General features: G+C 55.7%; 8 protein-coding genes across 12 annotated transcripts; 2 read left to right on the top strand and 6 right to left on the bottom strand.

Moving 5' to 3' along the window:
* Nucleotides 1-216: 216 nt before the first annotated feature.
* LOC117146423 lies at nucleotides 217-2,441 on the bottom strand. Its single transcript, XM_033312627.1, has 4 exons — nucleotides 2,354-2,441; nucleotides 1,075-2,129; nucleotides 802-1,001; nucleotides 217-749 (listed from the first exon to the last, which is right to left on the bottom strand). The coding sequence occupies exons 2-4, from the start codon at nucleotides 2,071-2,073 to the stop codon at nucleotides 461-463; spliced, it is 1,488 nt and encodes a 495-aa protein (XP_033168518.1). The 5' UTR covers nucleotides 2,074-2,129; nucleotides 2,354-2,441; the 3' UTR covers nucleotides 217-460.
* LOC117146420 (leucine-rich PPR motif-containing protein, mitochondrial) lies at nucleotides 2,299-5,781 on the bottom strand. Its single transcript, XM_033312623.1, has 2 exons — nucleotides 3,377-5,781; nucleotides 2,299-3,316 (listed from the first exon to the last, which is right to left on the bottom strand). Exons 1-2 carry the CDS (start codon nucleotides 5,670-5,672, stop codon nucleotides 2,394-2,396), a joined length of 3,219 nt encoding a protein of 1,072 aa, XP_033168514.1. The 5' UTR covers nucleotides 5,673-5,781; the 3' UTR covers nucleotides 2,299-2,393.
* A 141-nt stretch (nucleotides 5,782-5,922) lies between these two features.
* LOC117146427 (chromodomain Y-like protein 2) lies at nucleotides 5,923-6,997 on the bottom strand. The gene has a single exon (XM_033312630.1). It carries the CDS (start codon nucleotides 6,823-6,825, stop codon nucleotides 5,983-5,985), a length of 843 nt encoding a protein of 280 aa, XP_033168521.1. The 5' UTR covers nucleotides 6,826-6,997; the 3' UTR covers nucleotides 5,923-5,982.
* A 90-nt stretch (nucleotides 6,998-7,087) lies between these two features.
* LOC117146421 (large subunit GTPase 1 homolog) lies at nucleotides 7,088-9,340 on the bottom strand. The gene is made up of 4 exons (XM_033312624.1): nucleotides 9,138-9,340; nucleotides 7,767-9,063; nucleotides 7,494-7,699; nucleotides 7,088-7,433 (listed from the first exon to the last, which is right to left on the bottom strand). Exons 1-4 carry the CDS (start codon nucleotides 9,237-9,239, stop codon nucleotides 7,215-7,217), a joined length of 1,824 nt encoding a protein of 607 aa, XP_033168515.1. The 5' UTR covers nucleotides 9,240-9,340; the 3' UTR covers nucleotides 7,088-7,214.
* Nucleotides 9,341-9,465: 125 nt separating this feature from the next.
* LOC117146425 (GDP-fucose protein O-fucosyltransferase 2) lies at nucleotides 9,466-11,121 on the bottom strand. Its single transcript, XM_033312628.1, has one exon. The coding sequence runs from the start codon at nucleotides 11,095-11,097 to the stop codon at nucleotides 9,625-9,627; it is 1,473 nt and encodes a 490-aa protein (XP_033168519.1). The 5' UTR covers nucleotides 11,098-11,121; the 3' UTR covers nucleotides 9,466-9,624.
* A 1,009-nt stretch (nucleotides 11,122-12,130) lies between these two features.
* On the top strand, nucleotides 12,131-14,136 carry LOC117147792 (mpv17-like protein). Of its 4 annotated transcripts, none has more exons than XM_033314836.1 (5): nucleotides 12,131-12,351; nucleotides 13,245-13,410; nucleotides 13,498-13,631; nucleotides 13,694-13,825; nucleotides 13,890-14,060. In XM_033314836.1, the coding sequence occupies exons 2-5, from the start codon at nucleotides 13,257-13,259 to the stop codon at nucleotides 14,058-14,060; spliced, it is 591 nt and encodes a 196-aa protein (XP_033170727.1). In that variant the 5' UTR covers nucleotides 12,131-12,351; nucleotides 13,245-13,256. The 4 variants fall into 4 exon arrangements, with proteins under 4 accessions (XP_033170727.1, XP_033170724.1, XP_033170725.1 ...); XM_033314833.1 differs by having other exon boundaries at nucleotides 12,132-12,351; nucleotides 13,249-13,410; XM_033314834.1 differs by having other exon boundaries at nucleotides 12,132-12,347; nucleotides 13,249-13,410.
* Nucleotides 12,358-16,047, top strand: LOC117147789 (protein sym1). Of its 2 annotated transcripts, XM_033314831.1 has the most exons (5): nucleotides 12,358-13,063; nucleotides 15,249-15,397; nucleotides 15,457-15,539; nucleotides 15,599-15,781; nucleotides 15,845-16,047. In XM_033314831.1, exons 1-5 carry the CDS (start codon nucleotides 12,828-12,830, stop codon nucleotides 16,001-16,003), a joined length of 810 nt encoding a protein of 269 aa, XP_033170722.1. In that variant the 5' UTR covers nucleotides 12,358-12,827; the 3' UTR covers nucleotides 16,004-16,047. The 2 variants fall into 2 exon arrangements, with proteins under 2 accessions (XP_033170722.1, XP_033170721.1); XM_033314830.1 differs by having other exon boundaries at nucleotides 15,599-16,047.
* LOC117147791 (trypsin-1) lies at nucleotides 14,129-15,112 on the bottom strand. Its single transcript, XM_033314832.1, has 2 exons — nucleotides 14,605-15,112; nucleotides 14,129-14,541 (listed from the first exon to the last, which is right to left on the bottom strand). The coding sequence occupies exons 1-2, from the start codon at nucleotides 15,088-15,090 to the stop codon at nucleotides 14,173-14,175; spliced, it is 855 nt and encodes a 284-aa protein (XP_033170723.1). The 5' UTR covers nucleotides 15,091-15,112; the 3' UTR covers nucleotides 14,129-14,172.
* Nucleotides 16,048-16,118: the final 71 nt, after the last annotated feature.

The following is a 16,118-nucleotide window of genomic DNA, read 5'->3' on the forward strand; positions in this document are numbered from 1 at the left end:
CGAACAACAGGAAGCGAGTTCGATCAAGGTAAACCGTTAGTTTGGAATAACCTCAAGCTAGAGATGAGCAAACACGTTGATTGTTTGTGCGTATCACGAATTAAGCGCGAAAGGCACGACGTTAAAGCAAATTCCCATGCAGTTTATTCTACCGTGCTAAAAACAATTAATCACGCTCCCATCTCAAACCAATCCAAGATCAAATCAATCAGCTGATAATTTTACACCCATAGAATTAAAAGGATGGGCAACAATGCTTTTATTTTCTAAGTCAGGTCGTTGAATTGGTCAGGGTGTTGCTAAGGATTATGGATGTGGTTTGGATGGCATTGTTAAGAAAATGGACACGGCAAAGGACAATGGACGGGACAGTCAGAACCACGACTGCCCAGAAGGAGCAGGAAGGGACGGGACAACGCAAACGAGCAGACAGACCGGGATACCGGGACGCGGACTGAGTCTAGTTGGAGTGTGGCATCGAGCAGCAGCGGAAGTCTCTGCGGTACACCTCTTGGGCGGGCCGGAACGTGCGCCAGCAGTTGGGCGCGCAGCAGATGATCTTGGCCAGGTATTTCTTGAACTCGTCGTAGGTTGGGTAAACGAATTGCTCGCAGTGGCTCTTATGGTGGTGGCTGCACTCAGTATCCACTATCCAGTCGCGGCCCATAAGCGTCTCCTCCTGAGGCTTTCGTTGTCGGTGTCCAGCGGCCCCACTGAAGCGGGGCTTAGACTTAAGGGTGATGGCGTCCCTGGGGAACAGTTAATGTAAACGATGTGCAAACCCCCAAGAATGGAACCTACTCTAGGCCTGCTGCAATCAAGCGATGCACGCCGGGACTGTGGATTACTCGGGCAAAGTGGTGGCACCGGTTGGACCTGTCCAGGGTGCACAGGTACCAAGTGGGCATCAGGGCGAAATGCACCTCGGCTAAGATGCGCTCGGCGCATTCGCCGCGCTCTAGCCAGTTGTGCTCCAGCCAGAGCACCACGGAAAGGAATATCTGCCGGGGGTTATCGTTTGAATTATGAGGAGAATGCTGCAGTGACCACACGGAAACGATTTGACGATCTCACCTCGATCTCCGAGTTGACGCTGAGGTAACAGTTTCGCAAGATGTACGTGAGCTCGTGCTCGGTGAAGTCCAGGAAGAATGGTGAGCTGACAATGCAGAGGAAGACGCGCGAGATGCGGGTGAGCATGAGTTCGCACAGAATGCGGGCCTGCGGGTGACAACGGACCTCCAGGTAGGCCTTGAATGCGGTGTCCTCGTTAAAGAACTCCATCTTCGCCAGCGACGACCTCAGCTGGCGCAGAAGCTGCGGTATTTGCAGCACCTCCTCCGCCACGACGCGGGCGAACAGCTCCCGCTCCGCACCCGCATCCGGGCCAAGCTGATCTAGCTGCGGCAGCTGCTCCATAAAGTGCCGCGCCGCGTAGATCTTGGCGTAGTTCTGCAGCACGCCCTTAAATAAGCGATACCGCTCATTGCCGACAAATATGCCGGCCTCAGTCAACGTCTGCTCCCGCAGCACGTGCAGCAGCTGTTTAGAAACGCGCTCGATGGCCGAGTGCGGCTGCAGGAGCGAATGATTGTCACCGCTGCCGAGCAGCTCCATCACGATCTGATTGGACTCGCCTTCGCCCTCTGAGCCGTCGCCGAGGCGCGTGAGCAGGCTGGCAATCTGCTGACGGCGGCTGGCCAGAGCCTTCAGCTTGGCTGCATCTCCCTCGATTGGCAAGCCCTTGACGGCGTTGGCTGACGTCGAGGGAGTTGGACCTGCATAAGTATCGGACTGTTCGTTGTCGCACTGGGCGCCACTCTCGACCTCTGGCGGCGGTTCCGGTTTCAGCTCCAGGTCCTGCTTTTTGTCTTTCAGCTGATCCTGTTGGTCCTTCGGATCCTGCGACTGCGGTTCTGTCTGCACTTGCGGGTGCGTAAGCCATCGCGATCGGAGCAGCGACGAGACGGTGGCCACCGACAGGAATACCTCTATCGTGCCCTTCTCATGAGTCTGGGTGCCCATCTGGGCCTTCTGCTCATCGGAGACTGGACGTCGGGACAGCCGCTTCATGGTTGCATGGAGGAGGGGTTGAAAGTTGCACGGATTGAACGCGAATAAAATAGATACTGAAATTTAGATTGGGAGTGGGTTTCGGAGAAGCTGTTAGGAGACTGTTGTATGCTACGTGTGACAACTTTGTGACTGATTCAGATCCCAGATGACACTCGGTTTTAAAAGCCAGGCCTACTAGACGTGGCCCTAGGACACCCAGAAGCTATCAAAGATCTTTCAGCCTTGCAGGTATACCATCTCGTGTTTACTGCACTAATTTATGTGTGTACATACATACCAAGTGTCTAACTAAGGATAAGAGCGACTATCTATCACGGCTATCTAACGTGGGCGCGCAGGGCGACTGTACTGGGAATTTCCACCTGGTTAACCTGCAGCAGCTGCACAAGGTTGCGCAGGAAGTCATGCGACACCTTCAGCTCGTCGTCGGCCACCAAGCGGTCAAAGAGATCCAACGCCGCCTCGTAGTCGTTGCTCCGGCAGAACTGGGCCAACAGGAGGTCGTAGATCTTCTGCTCGTCGATGGTCCGCTGGACACCCCTCACTCCGCGCGCCAGCCGTAGGAGCGTCCGCACAGCGCCCTCCTGTCCCAAGTGCTCGCAGTTCTTCAAGAGGAGCTCGTGGTTGATGCGGAACTCTGGGTTGATGATCAGCCGGCGCAACTGTGTCTCCTTTCCAGATTCGGCCAGGGCGAGCAGCAGGGCGCTGTTCATGTTGGCCGCTCCGTGGACGCGACTCACCGTCGCGGTAACCGCCGCCAGGTGCTGCTGCGCGGACTCGGCCGTGACGCCGGGAAAGCGGGCCAGCTCCTGCTCGTCCCCGTTCCCCAGACGCACCAGCAGGGACAAGAGCTCGAACTGCAGAGGCGTGTGCTTGTGAGTGTTAGCCAGTCGCTGAAACTCGGCCACCGCAGCGTCCAAGTCGCCCTTCAGGAGCCACTCGCGCACCACTGGTCCCAGTAGGGCATTGTGCGATTGGCAGTAGCCCAGACCCCTGAGGAAGTCCAACCACTCGCGGGTCTGGTTAAGTTGCTTGGAGCTCTCGCCACCTGCATGTGAAGAGGCGGCCAGCTGACCCACGTTGGTCAGCAATTGCCATACGTTCTTCATCACATAGTCGCCACCGACGACCTTATGCTGCTCCGCGCGACGTTGAAGCAGCTGCTTTGCGGCCTCCAGCTGCTGGCCTTGGACCAAGAGGGCGGCGTAGTCGATAACCTTGTGCTCGTCAATCTGAAAGGCTGAAGAGAAAACGGTATGCAGATTAATGCAGTCCACATCTAGTAGTAAGTTTTAGGTACCTGGATATGTGCTGCTCAGTCGCTCCAAGCTCTCCTGGGCGCGCGGCAAGTCGCGCAACTTGATGTGTAAGTCCAAGATGGAGGCCATCATTCCTGCGCTCGCCTGAACCTTTAGAACCTGGCACTTGGCCAACAGCTGCTGGGCGCGCTCCAAGCGTCCGCTGCGCACCGAGAGCTGCAGCAAGCGACGCAACACGCCTCGCGGGTTCAGCTGCTTGGACTCCAGCTCGACTAGGTGGCACTCGAGCTCGTCTATGCTCATGTCGCGCGGGTGCTTTATGAAGCCTCCGTGGAGCGAGACCGTGTCAGCTGGCAGGGCGAGCTGTGGGTTTTTCATCTTCTGCAGCGTTTTGGCCAGATCCTGGATGAGGTCGGCGTCATCAGTGGCGTGACGGAGCACGGCGAGTAGAGCTTCGGAGGCAGCAGGTGAGATTTGTAGCTCTAGCCGTCTTAGTTCGTGCAGAAAACGTCGCAACGAGGTGGCATCCTGGCGCAGACGCGTCTGAGGTCCAGTCATTTGCAGCAGCAAGGAGCCCACAAAATCTTCTTCCCGTTTGAGTGCCTTCTGCTGCAGGGCCTGGATCACTTTTGCAAATACCTCGAAACGCTTCGTGGCACGGGCATTGACCGCCAGCGAAGAAAGTGGCTGAAGCAGCGTGGCCAGGTCCAAGCGTGTCGGATACCGATCAAGCAAGTCCAGCACCTCGGACATCTGATGCTGCTGCAGCAAGTGACTCACAACCGGGCACAGGGTCTGCGAAGGCTTCACCCCCGCCGATTCAAGTGCCTTCACGGCCTCCAAGGGCTGCGCCAGGGTTTGGCGCAGGTGGGGAAACAGGTAGTGCCGCAACGTTTCCTCGTCGCACTCAACGCGCAGGCGTCGCATTTCAGCCACTAGGCGCAGCATGCCGCTTTCGCCCTCCCGCCGGTAATGGTGCAAGATCAGGGGCCAGAAGTAGTGCGGACGCAGTTCCTCGCCGGCTGCAGATAGCACTTCCAGGCAGCGGAGCGCGGATGACGGCAGACGGCGAAGGGCCAACTCAGCCACCAAATGCAGGGCGCGGACGTTCTGGTTCCGCTGCACCAGTTGACCGGCGAACTGTATTGTTTGGTCCAACGGAACATGGGCGCGGAAGAACTCCTGCAGCAGAAGTGCACCGTACCCATCCACGTTCTGATTCTGCAACTCGAACTTCGGAGCGGGCAACGCACCTACGAGCTGGATAACGACTTCGGTGCGTCCTTGGTGCACCAGCTGAATGCACAGGCTCCTGATAGCAGGCGGCAGGTCGATACCTGTTAGAAACTCGCGGGGCAGATCCTTGACAAGCAGTTGGATTAGATCCGTGTCGACATCCTTGCTGGCGAGCAGTCCCCGCAGCATCTGGAGCAGCTGAGGGGCGGTGAATCCGTGCTCCGCCTGCAGCAGCTCCTTGGCTTGTGCCACCTGACTGTTTTCCACCAGAGCCTCGAACCAAAGGGCTTGGGTGCTGCTGCCGGGTTGTATTCCTGCGGCCCGCATGCTGGCTAGGACGGACTCCGCCCCGGGCAGATCACCGCTGCGGGCGTTGCCCAAAAGCAGGGCGTGAAAGTTGTGCTCCGTAAGGGCGAGGCTGCGCTCGCGCATATCGGATAAAATCTCGGTGGCCATGCGCATGTTTCCGGCGGCGCCGGCCACGTCCAAAAGAGCGCCGTACAAAGTGGAATCGGCTGCCCCATGGTAGACGGCAATCTCCGCCAGCAACGAGCGATAGTCCGGCAGAGGCAAGCGGTTCTGGCGCAGGACCTGCAGCTTCGTGTGGTAATGTGCCAGCGTGGGCTGGCCCAACTTGATCAGTTGAGCCCAGAGTCCCTTGAAGAGCTGAAGCCGGTCTTGGCTGCTCTGAGCAGGAAGCAGTTCGGGCACACAGGACCCTAGGAGGAAGTGCAACTCTTCGATGCCGACTTCTAGCGGCGACACCGACTCCTGCAGTAGCTCCAGCAGGCGCTGGCAGTGCTCAAAGTTGATCAGATCGTGCTGCCGGTAGTACGCCTCCAGCTGGGTCCACGCATCCGCCACGCTAGCTTTCGGTTTTTCAGAGAAGGAGGCGGGGCGCCGGCTTCTTCGCTCCGCCGCACTGAGGACGCCACCCGTTCCCAGCGATCGCATCTGCAGCGGCAATAACGGCACCGCTGGCGTCCCAGGCTTTGTTGCATAACGGAATGCAAGGCTGGCGGAGGAAGCGCTGCCTCCTGGCAGCTGGCCCAGGCGCTGCCTGCACATCCACACGCTCTGCAACAGTCGTGCTCGCTGCATTTCGCCCAAGTTAATTTATACTTCCCCAAAATTACGAGATTTTACTTTCACAGTTTCGCGGCGAGCAACAAAAGAAAACAACACGCGCCGGCAATCAGCTGTGCCTTCCAGTCGAAAGATATCGAAAACAGTGCTACCCATCTGTGTACGTATACCCGCTACTAAGAGTTTCTTCGTTTCCGTTGCAGATTTTGAATTTAGGTTAAAGTTAAGTTATGATCCCAATGAGAGGAAATACCATGGGGACATGTACTATTTTATAATCGCTATTTATTTACTTAATCGATTCAACGGATCTGGGAGCGCGACCCTACAGCGAGGATCTGGCCAAGCGGCGTCGCTGCGCAGCCAGCGGAGTGCCCTCCTCGCGTAACTCGGCCAAGAGGGAGTCCTGCCAGGGACGAAACAAGAGGCGCTTCGTCGCCAACAGGGAGGCGAAAGGCAAACGCAAGTATTGGTCGACGCGGTGCCAAAACTCCTGCGGCTCTCGCACCACACTGGCCACAAGGCCACACTGAAGGGCAGTGCTGGAGCTTGCTTGATCGCCCAGACGAAGCAGCCAGTGGACGTGTGGCACAGTCCAGCCGGGACCCACCTTGGTGCAGGGATCCAGGTGCGAGAAAGCGGGCACAAAGGCAGATGACTCAGTTGCGAAGACCAGATCGCACAGGCTGCACACGCTCAGCCCCAGACCGACGCACTGCCTCTCCACAAAGGCCACTAGGAGTTTACGTTGCACAAGCAGCTTCTTAGCCAGCGAGCGCATCACAAAGTTGGCCGCCTTCTCGTGGATGTACTGCTCCTCGGCATCACCACTGCCCACAGCTTCCTCCTGGGCAGCGGTACGCCTACTCCTCTTCTGCAGACCCTGTTTGAGGGCCAGCGGTTCCGTCTCACCGCCACATGCTGCAGAAAACTCGCCCGAGAGCACGACCACCTTAACGGCGGCGTCTGCACTCGCCAGGTCCAGGGCGCGCATCAGCTCGTACAGGGTTCGGCGTTGCCAGTGCCGCTGGAAGCGTATGTGGAGCAGCCCACAACGCTGTTCGACGACCAGCTCCCTGAAGTGCTTGCAGCTCTCGTCTGTGGCCATTGCTGGAGACTGCGCTATAGAGACTGTGGCCAAGTGATAGAGGACAAGAGCCATAAGCATCTGCGCTTATCACGCGGTCAAAGTGCAGGCTTCTTTTCTCCGCGCAACTGCGCTCATCCGCATCTCGAAATTACCTTCTATTCACGCATCTCTCGAGCTCAATTGGGGGCGCCATTCCAACCGTTTTCTTTCATTGGTGTGTATGTATGCTAAATATATGCTATCTTTGTGTTCATCTTTCTGTCCAGGCTGGGCCATCAGATGGCTTATCAATGTTTCTCTCCATCTGCTAGCTGCGCAATATAACTCTTTCAGCCTAAGATTGTGGGGCTTCAAACTCATGAAGTCGAGGGGACTTTAATATATATGTATATACGTAGGTCTAATGCTTAAAATATACAAGTGCCTCTTAGACACACCCTTCGGAATAAATAACTAATGGGCTACAATCAGTGCTCGTCCAGGTGCGAGAACTTTTTGCGCAGTTTTTCGCGCCTCTCCTTCTTCACATGACGCCAGGGCTTGGCCGCTGGATCGTTGCCGGCTACTAGGGACCCGTCGTTGGCCAGGCGCACGTTAGGGAAGTTTGTGCGTCCTTTGACGTGGGCGTGCGTGGGCTTGTCGGAGAAGAACTGGTTGTCTAGCTCCTTGGACGTGCTTTTGTTGATCTGCGGAAAAGGCGATCAGTAAGCAAAGGAATCACTTCTAGTTCAGAGGGCAAATCTCACCCGCATGGCTCGCTGCTGCTGGCCTGGCAGCTGTGATTCCTCGATGACCTTGCGCTGGCGTTCGGGAAAGGTGTGATACTCGGTCTGCGGCACCGAGGGCGGGCTCATGGCGTAGAGCAGTCTACCATTGACGTAGTCTTTAAGCACATACCTGGCGGATCGCGCCTGATCCGGCTGCCCGTTGGAGGTCATAAAACCGCGATTGTCTGGAAAAGAGCGAGAAAGAGTGCGTTGTGAAATACTGAAATGCTTACGCAAAGTATTGGCACTCACATCCATAAGCCAGCAGCAGCTCCTCCGAATGCGGTGGCCTTTCCATGTCCTCGCCTTCCAGCGGCTTGGCTATCACAATACCGTATTTGTCTTCAAGGACGTGGCGCGGAATGCGCTCGCACAGCAAGTTGACGGCGGGAACGTGATCGCGCATTTGGTCAATGGGCAGGATGCCGTTGAGCAACATGTCCGCCTTGGTCAACACAAAGCTCGGCATCACCAGACCGGGACAGTCGCAGAGCAGTATGTCCTTGTCCAGGAAAAGCGTCTGGAAGCGTTTAGTTTTGCCCGGAGTGGCCGAAACGGACACCTTCTTCACTGTCATCAGCGAGTTGATAGTGCTACTTTTGCCAACGTTTGGGTAGCCGACCATTCCGACGGTTACGTGCTGCTCTGTGTGCCGCGGACCGGTGTAGATGTTTCGCAGGAACTCAATGAGCTCCAGGCGGGACAGCAGTCGAGGACTGTTCTTGTCCCCGGGCAATCGTGGCAGCTCATCGCTTTGAGTCTCGGGAATCATCTTACATTTCTGCTCGATAACGTTCAAAGCGTCCTCCACGCTATCCAACGACTGTTTAATCTCGTCAACTGCTCTGTGCAGCTGTTGCACCTCGGGAAAGGAATCCAGGCCCTTCTCCTCCGCCTCCCGCTTCAACTCCTCCTCTACCAGCGTGGCCGAGTAGAAGGCCGTGCGAATACCCTCGCTGTCAAAGTACTCCGCCCAATGGCGACGCTGTTCCTCAGTGAGCAGGTCCGACTTGTTTACCAGGATCATGTTCATCTTGCTAGGTTCCACCTCCTTTACGTAGCGCTCAAGGTCGGCGCTGCGGAATAGCAGCGGATTGCGGGCGTCTACGATCTGCACAACGACGTCAGAGCGCTCCACTACGCGCCAGAGCTGGCGCCAGAACTCCAGGTTCTTCTCGTACGGAGTCATCAAGATCTCCTCGTCCTCCTGCAACAGCGCCAGGTCGCGGCGCCAGTCGAGGAATGCCTCGTTCTCGGCTCGCACCAGCTCCTCGGCGCTCGTCTCCTTGGTCCACTTGGGCCGCCGCGGGATCTTGAGCTGGTCACGGTGCTCGTCGTGCTTCTGATGCATGCGCTGCTCCTGCGTCTTGCTCAGCAGTCCAACGCGCTGCTTGGGGTTCACGAACGTAATGTTTAGCTTCTCGGCCTGGAACTCAGTGCCGGCCAGCTCGGCCGTGCGCAGGAAGGCCTGGAACGACGACTCCTCGGTGACAGAGGACAGGTTGAGGCGGCCCCAGTCGTAGCCATCCTGCAGCTCGGTGGTGTGCAGCTGGTAAGGATCAAAACCGTGTTGGCAGGGTAAGATCGAATACATATGTATGTATTTCCTACGAGTGCTCTTACCATCGTGTCGTTGTCCACCTTGCGGCGCTGAGTGTGTCCGAAACGATCCTTGATCAACTGGCGGCCCAGGTTGGAGGCACCGCCCTTGTTCTTTTTGCCCATGGCGCAGTCACTATATTCGCAAATCGACAGGAGAAATATTTATTTAGATTGTCAAAAACACGTGCAATGTTTGCCCCAAATGCTATCGAGGCTTACGTGCAATCGATATGGCGAGATTTGATTTCTGTCGTCAATCGATATTTACAGGTCAAGTTAGAATTTCAAGTTGCATCTTTTTGAAATGTGGCAGCGCTAAAGGAGCGGGTAAATTTAAACATTTACCCTCTGAACATTACACATTATACGTGATTGATTTATTTTTGGTATACAATCGCAGCTGGTTCGGAATCCCGGTTGCTCTCTTACGTTGGCTTTGGACTTAAAACTAGATCTTGAGATGTCTGTCAATACACATACGGCACGGCAGGTGGGCGCTACAGATGGATCAGTACGGGTCGGAATCTTCCTCGCTATCGCTATCGCCATCCGCCCACACAATGGGCCACACGGCGTTGCGCGAGCAGCTGCCGCCCAAGGCCTTGCAGAACGTGTTGAAGGTGCTGGCCTGGGTGAAGCCGAGGATCTCGCGCTCCTCGTAGATGCGGTACGTGAAGGTGCTCTCGTAGGTACCCACGAAGTAGCGGGCGTAGGCGCAGACCAGCTGGTCAACCACCGCCACTCCCCCATCCTTCAGCTCCCTTCGTTGGACATTTGACTCCGGCGCGAAGTGCACGAGGCGGAAGCGGTAGAAGAGTTCCTTCAGCTCCATCAGCTCGTAGGGCGTGGCGTCAGTGGCTAGGAACACGGTGGTCACGTTGAACGCGCGCAGCAGCTGCTTGACCTGCTGGGCAGCCGTTTTCAGGGTGGGAGTGGTCGCTTCCCGCGAGCGCACAAAGTCGCCCCGCCTTAGGTGGGCGCACAGGTAATCGCCGCCCTTGGCGTTGCGCTTCGGCCGCTCCAACTCCCACATGGCGGGCCGTTGGACTCCGGCCGAAGCGCCTGTGGTGGCCAGAGCCTGCCGCCGGAAGTCGGCGGCTACCAGCTCCAGCCGACGGGAGAAACGCATGGAACGCCGGGCCTGCCAAAAGTGCTCGTCGCCCCAGTGGTCGTGAAGCACGGTTTCGGCGCTGAGCAAAGCGTACGTGCGCATGTCGTCGACGTCCTCCGGTCCCGCCGTGTCCTCCGCGATCGCCTCGCGAAGCAACTTCTCCAGCAGTCCGGCGCTGCCCTGGAACCGAACGCAGTGGAAACGCCCCACGCGCAGCTCCGCCTGCTGCAGCAGTGGGCCTCCCGACAGGGATCCCTCGCTGCACGGCTTGTCCGTGACGCGCTCGAACTTGTCCCGAAAGATGCCCTGTTCTAGCATGACCTCGTAGTGCTGCAGCCGGAAAGCGTGCGCCACATGGACCAGGGGTGCGCCAGGATTGCCGAATAAGCGCTGTTCGGTCAGGAATTCCTCGTAGTCCAGAACGGGCGCGTAGCGGCGCAGACTGGCCAAGTCAAAGAAGTGGCTCCAGGGCAGTCCAGTCTGCTGCAGGCCCTGCGAGTGCCAGTGGTAGAGGCGTGGCCACGGCGGCAGCACAAGCCGCACCTGGCGAAAGCGCCTCCTCCTCTGCAGCCGGCGCACGAACACCGCCATGCGAATGTAGACGTCTCGGCGCAGGTTGAAGCCCTCCGAGATGTTCACGTCGTAGAGGATATACACGGCGCCCCTCAGCCCGAGAACCTCAGGCGGGCAAGTTGCTGGCAGTGGCAGGATCTCCTGCAGGACTCTTTTGGCGCAGGTGCCGCTGCTTCCGCGGGAATCGCCAATTTCCCGCTTTGCAGTCCCGTTCCAGAAGGCGGCATCCGAGCCGCTCAGCAGCTGGAGGATCAGGAGCAGCGCCGGGAACCCAAGCCTGGGCCAGCTCCCTCGCATTTTTGGTTTGGAATGGAGTGGCTGTGGCGGCGGTCATTAAAAACCCCTAACGCATTTGGTATTTTTCCACGAAATAATCTAAAGAAAAACATATGACTTTGATTTCTAACAACGGACATTTCAGTCTTTCCAATATTTTAGCAGCTGTACAGAAAACACGTATTCTTGTCAAAAAATCGGGACTATAGGAAACCCATGTGTGGAGTGATACACCATAACTTAGCCGAAAAACGTTACACAGTCATAATAATTACCGTTTTGTGCAGTTTAGGATCCCAACTAACGGACCCATATCACTTTCCTGCTAATTTTGAAAAAAAAATTTGTTTCCAAAATTTGCCAATTTTTATTTTTTATCAAGAAATTTTGCGAAAAATGTCTAAAATTTTTATTTTTCTATCTGGAATGCCACTCGATTGCAAATTTTATTGCGAGTCCAACGAGGTATGGTATTTTATATTTGGAACATTATTTTAGTTGCTGTGGGCAAAATACTGATTATTTTTGGTTACAAAATCAGGATTAGAAAACAAGAAGCTTCATTGCGAGGGCGTTACATTATAACTTGGCCAAAAAACGTTACACAGTCAAAATAATTACAGTTTTGTTCAGCTTACAATCCCAACTAACGACCCATATTACTTTCCTGCTGATTTTGAAAAAATTATTTTTTTTCCAAAATGTTTTTGTTTTGATAAGGGGAAACATCAAGAAATTTTGAGAAAAATGTCAAAAATTTTTCATTTCCAGCCTGGAATGCCATTCGATTGCAATTTTTATTGCGAGTGCAATGAGGTATGACACTTCATGATGGGGCTGTTATTTACGTTGTGGTGAACAAGAAACTGACAGGAAATCAGGATAAGACGAATCAGTAATCCGCGCTTGAATGCAAATCGATTACCATTTGCACTATGATCCCCAACGATTTCCATATGGCACCTGCTATTATGGGTCTTTAAAAAAGCGGCTGTAAAAAGCTGCGCAAAAGCTTCGCTCGCTAATCTCAAACAGCTGACTGTGCAAAACATTTCGTATTGGCGTTCTGGCGCTTTGGGGCCGTCTGGTTGCCTCAGTCAGATACGAGATACGGAAGCCCAGCGAACGGAGGAGGGCGCGAGATGCGGACGCCGTGCGTGACCACAGTACAAACTAGATTACATTAAGTTAGACTAGCTAATCCCAAGCTGAACCCAGGCCCCTTCCCCGCCGTCTGGACGCATCTACCCCGTCTGGAACGCACTACGAAAGCAAGTAACTAACTAACTCACCACTCACCGGGCAGCAACAACAGAAACGATGATGGAGGGGCGACGGGCGGCACGATCTGCTCGGTCACGCTATCGTTTACGAGCGACGTAAGGTGTTTGCGTAGTGACTGGCGCGGGAGAGCCAAACGTGCCGTTATTCTTCATTCATCAATGGCGAGCCTCCCCCTCCTGCACCCGCAGCCGCACGCCTGCCTCGTTACGTAAAGTCCTTGCAAAAACACTTCCTCTCTCGTGGCGTGAGAGGAAATCCAGGGGCTGATTGAGGGTCACTGGGGTGCTTCGTACATAGTTCACTGCTCGACCAAATTCCTAGAATGAATTTCGTAATTCGGGAATGTCTCCGCATCCACCACCACCCCCCACCCCCCACCCCTCACGCCATATATATGTATATAAATACTCAGTCTCGTGCCTGACAAGAGCCCAGTGTGTGCCGCACTCGTCCCTCCCGTGAGCGGCATGCACATGGTGTTGGTGCCTCTCGCTCGGCTGAGGGTCAAGATCGGCGCAAAGAAATGCTCGCGAAGCCTAATATTTGTGCATCCCGCGACTGCCATGTTCGAATTTAGCATTCGCAAACTGCACTCATCCCACTCATCGTGCAGTTTCAGTGCGGCATTCGGCGCAGGCGAACAGCCCATAGCGATATCGAAACCCCATAGCCACAGGCTACATACCAGAGAGCACAGATCACAGCAAGTACCCTTCATATTAATTACCATGGCCAGCTCCTGTCCCCGCCGCGCGCATAAAATGACCTTCGAATATTGCTAGAAAGGCCGGTCTCCCCTTCGTCGTCGTTGCTGTCGTTGTTTTGGTTTAGGTTGAGCAATAATCTAAGACCCGCCCGTTACCCTTCTCCATGTCTCCTTCCGGGCAGCATAAGTGATGGTGCCTGCGGCCGTCAAGCTGCTGCAGGCCTCGCTGGGTCAGTGGCGACGAGGGAGCAAGCTGCATCCCATGGCCAAGGGCGCGCTCACGTACGCGGTCATGTGGCCCGCGGGCAGCCTGATCCAGCAGGCGATGGAGGGTCGCAAGCTGCGTAAGTAATTAACCTGCACCACTCGCATCCATAACCGTGTCCTGCTCTTCATGCGCAACCTCTTCCCTCAACGACGACGACCCGCAGGCGAGTACGACTGGGCCAGGGCGCTCCGTTTCAGCTTGTTTGGAGCTCTGTACGTGGCGCCCACTCTGTACGGCTGGGTGCGGCTCACCAGCGCCATGTGGCCGCAGACCAATCTGCGCACGGGCATCGTTAAGGTAAGGGCTCAGACTGAATCCGGCTCAGCCGCAGCGGACGAAGCTCAACCGCCTATTTGCAGGCCATCACGGAACAGCTTTCCTACGGACCCTTCGCTTGCGTAAGCTTTTTCATGGGAATGAGCTTGCTGGAGCTGAAGACCTTCAGCCAGGCCGTGGAAGAAACGAAGGAGAAGGCGGCGCCCACGTACAAGGTAATGCCTATCCCGCTGCTTGCTACTCCCCTCGCTCACATCCAACTCATTACTAACCCTCCAGGTCGGCGTGTGCATCTGGCCTATTCTGCAGACCATTAACTTCTCGCTGGTGCCGGAGCACAACCGCGTGGTGTTCGTAAGCATTTGCAGCCTGATGTGGACCATTTTCCTGGCGTACATGAAGACGCGCCACGAGGAGCAGTCGGATTCCGCGGTTCTGCCTTGTACATAGTTACCTGTGTCGTATCTGTTACCTTTTATGAGTCCCAATTGTTAGGCCAATTGTTGAATTAGATAGCGTTAGCGTATGTGAGTCGGTATTTTAATGGGGCCTGTTAAATCCATTAGCTGCTTAGGCTAGGCGGGGATCGTCCCACAATTAGCTGGCCCACCCAAAGCGACGACGGGGGCGAGCAGCTATTTACCGTCTCCACAATCCAGTCCACGTAGGCCGACACCTCGGTGAAGACGCCCGGAAACGGTGGCCGTGCACAGGGCTTGATGCTCCAAGAAACAATGCCCACCTGGGTGTCGGAGTCAGTAAGGAGCAGCGGGCCGCCGGAGTCGCCACTGCACTGGCCTTTTCCACCTTCGGGCAATCCTGCACAGATCTGGCTGTCGTGCAGCTGGGTCTGATGGCGCTCGCTGCATTCCGTATCGCTGAACACTTGCAGTTTGACCTTCTGCAGATGCTGCTGGACCACGCCGCCCGTCTACAATTGAACGGGTTAGTCGATAGTCAAGGAGTCTGAAGGAAGAATGACGCTCTTTCTTACCGCATTCAATCCCCAGCCCGCGAGGACAGCACTGGCGTTTCCGGGCGTGACTTGCCGAGGCTCTGGCAGACGTACCGGCTGAACAAACTTGCTCAAAGCGACGGACTGCGCTAGCTGCAACAAGGCGATGTCGTTGACGTACTTGTCCTCTGGCTCGTACCGTGGATGGACGAAGATGGCGGCCACGCGGGCCACCTGGCTAGAGTTTCGCGCCAGCATCTGGCTGCCGTACTGCAGATCAATCTGCTCGGGCGAGGAGCCCCGCACGCAGTGGGCGGCTGTCAGGACCCAGTACGGGTTAAGCAGCGTAGCGCCGCAGGAGTGACGGCCGCTCTTCGCGCGTCGCAGCGAGACCACAAAGGGAAACTCCCCCGGGCCAGCTGCAGTGCCGTTGACGATTTTTCCATCCTCGCCAGAGGCTTCTGCTAAAAGGAAGGTTGCCGTGTAGAATAGTGCGAGCCTTGCGATCGAAGCCATGACGGCCATCTATGTGCACGGTGCACAGGTAGAACAGGGCAATTTATGGGATATTGGGGCCCGTATTCGCTAGTGGGTTTTATGTGGGTAGAGCTGGCCATGCAGTTGTGGGCCTGAATTATTAGCCATGCTAATGAGATGCCAACCGCGCGATTGTGACTCCGCAGGGCCGAGATTGCGATGGCGGGCCCACTTTTGTGGCAAAACTTCAAGGTGTTCGTCACCCGCTACCCGATTGTGCGCGGCATGATATCGTACAGCCTGATCTGGCCCACGGGCAGCCTCATCCAGCAAACAGTTGAGGGCAGGCGCTGGGGTGAGTCGGCAATCTTTCGAGCAGCTAGCTTCCTTCTCCCTCTTGTCTTCATCTTACAGGCACCTACGACTGGTGGCGCGTGCTCCGGTTCAGCATGTACGGTGGCCTATTTGTTGCTCCTACCCTCTACGGATGGGTCAAGGTTAGTGACCGTTTACATGGCTGCTGCTTATGTCTACTCCCATTCCGATTGTTCTGCAGATTTCCAGCGCCATGTGGCCGCAGACATCGTTGAGGACGGGCGTCATTAAGGCAGCGGTGGAAACGATTTCGTACACCCCAGGCGCAATGACCTGCTTCTACTTTATCATGAGCCTCCTGGAGTCCAAGACGGTGGAACAGGCGGTAGCCGAGGTCGGCAAAAAATTCCTGCCCACGTACAAGGTACTTTCTGTGGGGTTCCAGGGAGAGCGGCCGTCTAACCCACCAGTTCCATTGCTCTTGCAGGTGGCTCTGTCCGTATGGCCACTGGTGGCCACCATCAACTTCACCCTGATCCCCGAGCGCAACCGGGTGCCATTCATCAGCGCGTGCAGCCTGTGCTGGACCTGCTTTTTGGCCTACATGAAGCACCTGGAGCACCACGAGGTGGACGGGGCCATTTGATGCACATGATCGTATTTCTTTAAAAGCATTAAATAAAATAGTAAATAGTGAACGAAATGAAAGAAATGAAATGCTAAGAACGGTATTTTGCACCACGCACTGGTCACACTGACTC

The sequence above is a fragment of the Drosophila mauritiana genome, chromosome X (assembly GCF_004382145.1).
Source record: "Drosophila mauritiana strain mau12 chromosome X, ASM438214v1, whole genome shotgun sequence".
NCBI classification, from domain to species: Eukaryota; Metazoa; Arthropoda; class Insecta; order Diptera; family Drosophilidae; genus Drosophila; species Drosophila mauritiana.

What these genes read in the sequence shown, in the direction of transcription:
- LOC117146420 (XM_033312623.1), bottom strand. Translation starts at nt 5,672, where the DNA reads ATGCAGCGAGCACGACTGTTGCAGAGCGTGTGGATGTGCAGGCAGCGC. An exon ending in ACTGAGCAGCACATATCCAG is followed by an intron (nt 3,317 to 3,376) that starts GTACCTAAAACT and finishes TTTTCTCTTCAG; the next exon opens with CCTTTCAGATTGACGAGCAC.
- LOC117146425 (XM_033312628.1), bottom strand. Translation starts at nt 11,097, where the DNA reads ATGCGAGGGAGCTGGCCCAGGCTTGGGTTCCCGGCGCTGCTCCTGATC.
- LOC117147792 (XM_033314836.1), top strand. Translation starts at nt 13,257, where the DNA reads ATGGTGCCTGCGGCCGTCAAGCTGCTGCAGGCCTCGCTGGGTCAGTGG. An exon ending in GATGGAGGGTCGCAAGCTGC is followed by an intron (nt 13,411 to 13,497) that starts GTAAGTAATTAA and finishes GACGACCCGCAG; the next exon opens with GCGAGTACGACTGGGCCAGG. An exon ending in AGGCGGCGCCCACGTACAAG is followed by an intron (nt 13,826 to 13,889) that starts GTAATGCCTATC and finishes CTAACCCTCCAG; the next exon opens with GTCGGCGTGTGCATCTGGCC.
- LOC117146421 (XM_033312624.1), bottom strand. Translation starts at nt 9,239, where the DNA reads ATGGGCAAAAAGAACAAGGGCGGTGCCTCCAACCTGGGCCGCCAGTTG. An exon ending in AGGTGGACAACGACACGATG is followed by an intron (nt 9,064 to 9,137) that starts GTAAGAGCACTC and finishes GATCCTTACCAG; the next exon opens with CTGCACACCACCGAGCTGCA. An exon ending in GCTGCTGCTGGCTTATGGAT is followed by an intron (nt 7,700 to 7,766) that starts GTGAGTGCCAAT and finishes GCTCTTTTCCAG; the next exon opens with ACAATCGCGGTTTTATGACC.
- LOC117147791 (XM_033314832.1), bottom strand. Translation starts at nt 15,090, where the DNA reads ATGGCCGTCATGGCTTCGATCGCAAGGCTCGCACTATTCTACACGGCA. An exon ending in CGGGCTGGGGATTGAATGCG is followed by an intron (nt 14,542 to 14,604) that starts GTAAGAAAGAGC and finishes GTTCAATTGTAG; the next exon opens with ACGGGCGGCGTGGTCCAGCA.
- LOC117146427 (XM_033312630.1), bottom strand. Translation starts at nt 6,825, where the DNA reads ATGCTTATGGCTCTTGTCCTCTATCACTTGGCCACAGTCTCTATAGCG.
- LOC117146423 (XM_033312627.1), bottom strand. Translation starts at nt 2,073, where the DNA reads ATGAAGCGGCTGTCCCGACGTCCAGTCTCCGATGAGCAGAAGGCCCAG. An exon ending in GCGTCAACTCGGAGATCGAG is followed by an intron (nt 1,002 to 1,074) that starts GTGAGATCGTCA and finishes AACCCCCGGCAG; the next exon opens with ATATTCCTTTCCGTGGTGCT. An exon ending in TTGATTGCAGCAGGCCTAGA is followed by an intron (nt 750 to 801) that starts GTAGGTTCCATT and finishes ACTGTTCCCCAG; the next exon opens with GGACGCCATCACCCTTAAGT.
- LOC117147789 (XM_033314830.1), top strand. Translation starts at nt 12,828, where the DNA reads ATGCACATGGTGTTGGTGCCTCTCGCTCGGCTGAGGGTCAAGATCGGC. An exon ending in ACCAGAGAGCACAGATCACA is followed by an intron (nt 13,064 to 15,248) that starts GCAAGTACCCTT and finishes GTGACTCCGCAG; the next exon opens with GGCCGAGATTGCGATGGCGG. An exon ending in AGTTGAGGGCAGGCGCTGGG is followed by an intron (nt 15,398 to 15,456) that starts GTGAGTCGGCAA and finishes TTCATCTTACAG; the next exon opens with GCACCTACGACTGGTGGCGC.